This window comes from Gymnodraco acuticeps, unplaced genomic scaffold, assembly GCF_902827175.1.
Source record: "Gymnodraco acuticeps unplaced genomic scaffold, fGymAcu1.1, whole genome shotgun sequence".
Taxonomy (NCBI): Eukaryota; Metazoa; Chordata; class Actinopteri; order Perciformes; family Bathydraconidae; genus Gymnodraco; species Gymnodraco acuticeps.
The window spans coordinates 48,565-56,017 of NW_022990103.1; the positions used below are offsets into that span (position 1 = coordinate 48,565).

At 37.3% G+C, this 7,453-nt stretch overlaps 1 protein-coding gene across 1 annotated transcript; it reads left to right on the forward strand.

Annotated features, from left to right (window-relative positions):
- The first annotated feature begins 2,456 nt into the window (after positions 1 to 2,456).
- On the forward strand, positions 2,457 to 7,184 carry LOC117546264 (heat shock protein beta-7-like). Its single transcript, XM_034216443.1, has 4 exons — positions 2,457 to 2,474; positions 2,561 to 2,831; positions 6,388 to 6,536; positions 6,734 to 7,184. Exons 2-4 carry the CDS (start codon positions 2,579 to 2,581, stop codon positions 6,908 to 6,910), a joined length of 579 nt encoding a protein of 192 aa, XP_034072334.1. The 5' UTR covers positions 2,457 to 2,474; positions 2,561 to 2,578; the 3' UTR covers positions 6,911 to 7,184.
- Positions 7,185 to 7,453: the final 269 nt, after the last annotated feature.

The following is a 7,453-nucleotide window of genomic DNA, read 5'->3' on the forward strand; positions in this document are numbered from 1 at the left end:
TTACAAAAAGCCAGTAGGATCTTTCAATATTTTTCTAAAAGAGCATGGTCAGCAGGATAATCTCCACACAGTTATACTACTTTTATAATAGTTGAAGAGTAAATGCATTTGCCAGAAGTAAATGGCTAACATAATGTTTAGCTAATCACAACCAATGAAGTCAGGAGGCTTTGGGCTAAATATTTAAACTACGGTATATAAGTGTATGTTAGTCAATTTGGATAAGAGTGTCAGCTAAATACCATGTTTTGTAATGTAAGAATCTCCACATATTGATACCAATTGTATGATTTTTAAGCGTAAATACAATCTCTAAAGGACGAAGCTAACACCACCGCCAAGGTAAAGGTGGCAAATGTTTAGTTAAGCAGTCTCATTAGCCACTTGTTAGGAACCACTGTCTTTTGGACACATATCAATTGGAGAAAATCTCAAGCGTAAGCTAAATACCAGGTAAAGTAATGTAAGAATCTCCACATATTAACACCAATTGAATGATTTTTAAGCGTAAATACAATTTCTAAAGGAGGAGGCTAACACCACCGCTAAGCTAAAGGTGGCTAATGTTCGGTTAAGTAGTCTCATTAGACACTTGTTAGCAACCAATGTTTTTAAGACACATATTAATTGTAGAGAATCTCAAGCGTAAGCTAAATAGGAGGTAATGTAATATAAGAATCTCAACATATTAACACCAATTGTATGATTTTTAAGCGTAAATACAATCTCCAAAAGGAAGAAGCTAACACCACTGTTAAGCTAAAGGTGGCTAATGTTCAGTTGTTAGCAACCGCCGTTTTTAAAACACATAAATTGTAGAAAATCTCAAGCGTAAGTTAAATACCAGTTAATGTAATGTAAGAATCTCCACATATGAACACCAATTGAATGATTTTTAAGCGTAAATACAATCTCCAAAAGGAAGAAGCTAACACTACCGCTAAAATAACGTGGCTAATTTTTCTCTAATTTGTCTCATAGCCACTTGTTAGCAACCGCTGTTTTTAAGACAAATATAAACTCTAGAAAATCTCATAGAAATCTCTTCAGCATTAACCATATTATATTACTATTTAAGCATCTAACCAACATTGCTCCCGTATTGAAGTGTATGTAATTCAAATTGAAAAAAAGCGTCTAAATACTTATGGTTAACACAAGCTGAAGAGATTTTCCATGAGATTATGTGTCTTAAAAACAGCCGTAGCTAACAAGTGGCTAATGAGACAATCAAACATTATCCACCTTTAGCTTAGCGATTGTGTTAGCTTCTTCCTTTACAGATTGTATTTACGCTTACAAATCATACAATTGGTGTTAACATGTGGAGATTCTTACCATCTACTGTAACAAAACCACATTTGAAAAAACCTACTTTGAGACCAGCAAACAGGAAGTGCTAAAAATAATGTTCTGGTTTAACAAATTATTCCTGCTTCTTTTATTCCCTCTCTTCTGAGTTTAGCCAGAGTGCACCTCATGATTCACCATCTGTTAGAGGTCAGTGATGTGCTCACTGGGCTCCTGGGACCCCAGTCTGCCACCTGGAGATTACAAATATTCCCAGTGGAGACGTTGGACCTCTGAACGAACTCTTCTACTGCTGACTGTGAGGAGCTGAGTCTCCAATATCCTGCATTTTTTCAGGTCATACAGAAAATGTTTTTTAAAGCTGTTTTTTTTTAAATATGCCGTAGAGGGGTTTATTAATGCATAACGTTTTACACAAGGACAGATACACGTGTTGCACATGAGAGCACACATTGGGACTGTCATGTTGATGTATGCTGCTGTTAATAACTGCGTTGTTTCAGCTTTACAGCTCACAAACAGGAAACGTCTCTGCTACGACTGCATTATCCTGAAGGGCAAAACGTCCATGCTGCTGAATGTCATTTCAGCCCTCCTCCAATAAAAAACACACACACATATATATATAAAAGTACTATTTATGACCGTGTTGAATGTCATTGTTGGCATGTGGCGCTGCTCGGAGGACTGTGTTGTCAATACGAAAATGTCACCTCAATTAAAGCTTTTAAAAATGGGAATGTTAAGGTCAACAAGGCCTGTATTTACTATGGCTTTTGTCGTGCAAAAAAAGCACATTTTGTGATTCAAGTCTTGAATTTGTTCTCTGTCCATTTCACATTTGAACTTTACAGTATCTGTTGTTCCATTAGCAGATAAAGAGCCCAGTTTTCTCTTGCATTATTGATAAAGTGCTCATATTGTGTCGGTCTAACGGACGACCTGCTATTTCTGAACACTCTTCATCCTTATCTCCACTGTGTGTCTGTAAAAGAAGGGGGTCTCCACATCTTATCTTATTATTATTTGACCGTTACATTCCTGGCACCAGTGGTCGGGCATACTGCCATTTAAGGTTAAAGAAGGACCGCTACTAACCCACAATGCACCTGGGCTCTATAAAAAAAAACTCAAACAAAAGAAGCCTGGACATCTAGTGAGAGGTTAGTAGCTGTTTGGTCAAACTACTTTTTTGATGTGTCAATGTTTATTCTGATTAGCCAACACATTTTCTGAGATTCCCCCTCAGTGTGCATTATCCTCTGCCATGGCCTCGGTGTCCTCGTCCAGCCGCAGATCTTCTTCGTCGTACCGCTCGTCTTCTCGTTACAGCACCTCCAGCTCCTACCGGTCTGAGGGATCTTTGGGAGGATTGTCCGACTCTTTGGATCCAATCTACGAGCCGTTTCTCGACTCTGCTGATGGCTCCAGTCTGTTTGGAGAGGAGAGCAGCGGGGGTCCCGTCTGTTCGACCCCCTTTGGAAGCAGACTCAGCAGCAGATCCTCTTACGGACACACTGGTGAGCAGACATGGCAAAAGTACACACATCATTTACTCAAGTAGAAGTACAGATACTCTGGTAAAAGTAGAAGTACTGACTAAACTTCTTAACTCAGGTTCAGGTTCTTTATTTGTACCTGTAGGTAGATTTAGTTTGCAGATAAAAACACAAGGGATCCACCCTGACACATCTCTAATAAAAGAACTAATACACCCTGCTCCGTCAAATCTCAAAATATTAAAAAACATTCAAAAAGAAAAACACAAGTACAAACATGGACATTCACAATTCATAATGAAATAAATAGCCATCTGTGTGACGCTCCCATTATTTATTAATTTGTGCAATAGCTGCTGGGATAAAACTGTTTTCATACCGCTTCGTTCTACTCTTTGGGACTCAAGTAAAAGTAAAGAAGTATGGGCTTCCAAATGTACTTAAGTACAGTAACGAAGTATTTGTACTCCACTACTTCCCTCCTCTGCTGGTGAGAGGAATGTTTGCAAAGCCCCGTCCACATTTGTTATTGTAGTCAAACTCTCTGTTATTGTACATGCAGATTACAATGTGGAGCATTTACTATTATTTTCGTAAAGAAGGAGACATGATGATATTACAATTGTGTTATAGATAAGATAAGAGGGTTAACCCAAATTGGGAATGTCTTGCGTTGCAGCAGAATAAAAAAACAAAACAAGGCATTGCACATAAATAGAAATTAAAGAGTAGAAATCAACAAGACTAGAATTTAAACAGCATTAAAAAGTATAAAATACACAGTAGACCGTGAAGATACAACATCTATAAACTCTGACAATAAACACTATTGAAGACAAGCAGATGTAATCAACTGCAGCTATAAACGAAAGTTACTTTAAAAGGGTCTTAAATATGCTCTTAAGGTGACATGCATGATGTTGTCCTGAAGCTACAGCCAAATAAAGAAACTACATGTTCTTGTTATGCAAGGGGAAGGTATTATGAAGTAAAAATGTGAACAAAACGAATGGAAAAGATCAGATGGTTTTTGTTCCAACATAACCCTGTTTTGTACTGATTGCTAATATTTAAAAACCGTATTTTATTGCAAAAAAGTTACATTAAAGTAGTTTAAATTAGCCTTTCTCGCATCATCAGATGTGCTGGAGCAGGAAAAAGCTTTAGTGCCTTGCTCAAGGGTCTTTTTCTTTCACTTCATCAGGAAGGAGGCAGGTGTATTTGAGGGTGTGGGTTGAATAATAATGCAACAGAGAGGAAGAAGCTGCGTTTCAGAGAGTCTGTTTGGCTCCGGAAACTGTGTCAAATAGAGAAATAATAGCAAGGTGTGAGAGGGTGGGTGTTAGGCTGTAAAACACAGGAAGAATAAAACAGTTCTGGCGTAACAACCGCCATAAAATAAGCTTTATTACTGGTGTGACTAACTCATGGCATAATCTATAATCAGGTTATACATTTGATTTAATTGAGCCATTTGGTCGTTTGTAGTACTTTAATATCAAAGGCTCACACGTGTTTATGCTCCCGCTGAGTCTGTTATTAATGAGAGGCTGTCTCTGGTAGTAAAACACATTTACAGCCAAATACAGGAGCTTCAGTCTCTCCTGGTGTTTAATGATCTTTGTGTTCTCATCAACCACTGAGACAATAACGCTCTGCTCCAACATATGGACCTGAAGGTGTCATATATTAAATTAAAAATACATAATGCATGAATACATTGTGTAAAATGTACAAATGAACCACTGATTGTGACATGGTTAGTTAACTTTATTTCAATAAATTCTGCAGGTCACCCTTGAAAAAGAGATCTTTTGATCTCAAGGGGCTTTCACCTGGTTAAATAAAGGCTACAAACAAATAACATTTGTAACTTTCCCATATCTGCATTTCCTCCATTCGACCCACATCTTTGATGTTATTTTTAATTCACATGTTTTTATTTGCGTCCCCTTATCATGACAGGGGGTGTCAACACTTCCTTATCTTTTTGAAACCGGTCCAGATAGCAAAGTTAGCTATTTTTAGTTCAATGTTAAAGTGGACCTATCATGCTATTTTAGTCAATAGCATAGGTCTCAGATATATAAAAATCATGTCTATGAAGTGTTTTGCTCAAAATACCAAACAGATCACCCATTCTAGCCATGCCTCATATCCCTCTATTTCACTTCCTGTTTCAAAAGTGCTGATTTGGGGAATAAAGCTTTAAAAAAATTGTTTTGATAAAATAAAAAGAGGAGGGGTCTGAGCTCATGCGGGACCCGGCAGCTACTGTCTAAACTAAATACTGCCGTGATGAAACGCCATATCATGGATTATCAAGGATCTGAAACAGTCAGGAGCTCAAAGGCTTTCTCTCTTGCCGGTTATACCACAAGGTGAGTTCCTTTTTACTTCCTGCTTCTTCACACACATGCTCTCCAGTACAGGTTAGCTCTGAGTGTTAGCGATGCTAATATAAACACCGACCATATTACGTCCAAAACAGTCGGGCATTGTTTCTGATAGCAACGTTTCTGATTGGGCCGTGGGTCCACATTTCAGATATTACCTCATATCGGACGCAAATCTGGATCAGCTCCGTTGTTCCCCGTTTTTAGAGATTTGGGTACGGAGGAAAAGAGAGAGGGTTTTATTTCCTGACACTGCGTGAGTTCCCTGACTCACCGGGGACACATGGTTATGTATAAAAGACATCAAAAAGTGCATTTTGCATGATAGGTCCCCTTTAAAAGCCACTCAGGGAGGAAACCAGTATAGTGAACCTCGTGAAAACAGTCATTAAAAGGTTATTATTTAGTAAGTGGTAAAAAGTAGTATAAATGTCATGGATAAGTATATTATAAAGTTCTAAAAAGTCAACGTATATCATGTTTTTAATACTCAATAAAGTAATAATATAGTATGTTTTACGGAAAAGTCCCAGTCCCATACTATATTACAAAAAAGTAATAGTATAGTATGTCTTGAAAATTCTTACAAATTCCTTTTATGGTATGTCTTACAAAGTCTTCAAAAGTTATAGTATGTCGTTAAAAGTCAATGTCTAGTATCTAATAAGAGTCATAAAATAGTCATAGTAAAGTATCTTGTAAAACGTTGTGAAAAGTCATACTCATAGTAAAATGTTACAGTATAAAGCATTTCAGAAAAAGCCTAAAAAAGTCATAGTATTTTAAGTCATTAAAAGCCATCGAAAAGGATAATGTGTTGTGAAAAGTCATCATATAGCTTGTCATAAGAAATCATAAAAATGTCATAGCGCATTATGTCATAAAAAGTCACCTGAAAATCTAATTACAGTGTGTCCTAAAATAGACATATAGTAGTCACAAAAAGTCTAAGAAAGTCATAAAAAAGTAGCAGTGTAATTTGTCAATAAAAGTCACATAAAAATCAAATTTCAGTATGTTGTAAACATCATAAAAAAGTTATGGTATGTCGTCAAAAATCTTAAGATTAAAACAAAAAGTATGCTGTAAAAAACACATGAAAAATAAACGGTGCTGTTTGTCATTAAAGTTATAAAAAAGTAATAGTTCAGTATCAGAAAATATCTGTTGTTTCTCTGTAGCTCCTGTAGGGGGCGCTGTGACGGGGACAGGTGGAGCGGTGCGTTGCCTGGGCGACTGCTACTTCCTGTCAGCTGACCTGCGACAGTTTGAGCCGCACGACATCGCCGTGATGGCCTTCAACCACCATGTTGTCATCCATGCCCAGAAGGTGTGGGTGTGTGTGTGTGTGTGTGTGTGTGTGTGTGTGTGTGTGTGTGTGTGTGTGTGTTGCGTGTGTGTGTAGGTGTGTGTGTGGGGGTGTGTGACTTTTTTTGTAATAGAATAGTATGTCCTTAAAGTAATAAAAAGTATTGAACAAGTCATAAAATGTAATAAAATAATCCTGTGTTCTCTTCTGCCTCTCAGGTGCTGGATGATGGCAGCGTCAGCAACACATTTACCCATAAGTCCCTGTTTCCCGAGGACATGGACCCCCTGTCTGTCAGCGCGACCTTTAACCCCGACGGCTCCCTGCTGGTGAGCGTCCGCCGGACCCTGGAGCCTCTGGGGGTCAAAAACTACCGCAGTGAAGCTCACCTTTGACCCCATAACGCTCTCAGATACGACAGCTTTAATTATAGTATTTAATGATCACTGGTAAAGCTTTTAAAGGCATTCAGACTGTGGATATCTCATTCACACTACCGCTAATACACCACTGTATATATAGTAATACACATGTTATATACTGTAGTATCATGTGCACATTTTTACTTCTTATGTGTGTATAAATATTTTTTGGGCTGGCATTTGTACAATTACAGCTCTGTGTGTTGTTTCAAACTGAGTTTTATCAAATAAAATAATAAAATCAATACAAAACCAACTTTTTTATTAGATGAATGAATGAATGAAATAAAATACAGTAAAAAAAAAAAATTCTAAATATATAAATGTTGATTTGTACAGCTTTTGTAAATCGACTAGTATATGTTAAAAACATATGAAAACATTTTCCCTTTCAAAAATGGGCTTTCTATCACAAGGGCCATTAGTTATACAACCAAGCAACAACAGCTGACTAATAGCTGTTTGATGATAGATCCCATCATTAGTTCTCAACATTTGTAATTATATAAATCCAAA

What these genes read in the sequence shown, in the direction of transcription:
- LOC117546264 (XM_034216443.1), top strand. Translation starts at nt 2,579, where the DNA reads ATGGCCTCGGTGTCCTCGTCCAGCCGCAGATCTTCTTCGTCGTACCGC. An exon ending in ATCCTCTTACGGACACACTG is followed by an intron (nt 2,832 to 6,387) that starts GTGAGCAGACAT and finishes GTTTCTCTGTAG; the next exon opens with CTCCTGTAGGGGGCGCTGTG. An exon ending in TTGTCATCCATGCCCAGAAG is followed by an intron (nt 6,537 to 6,733) that starts GTGTGGGTGTGT and finishes TCTGCCTCTCAG; the next exon opens with GTGCTGGATGATGGCAGCGT.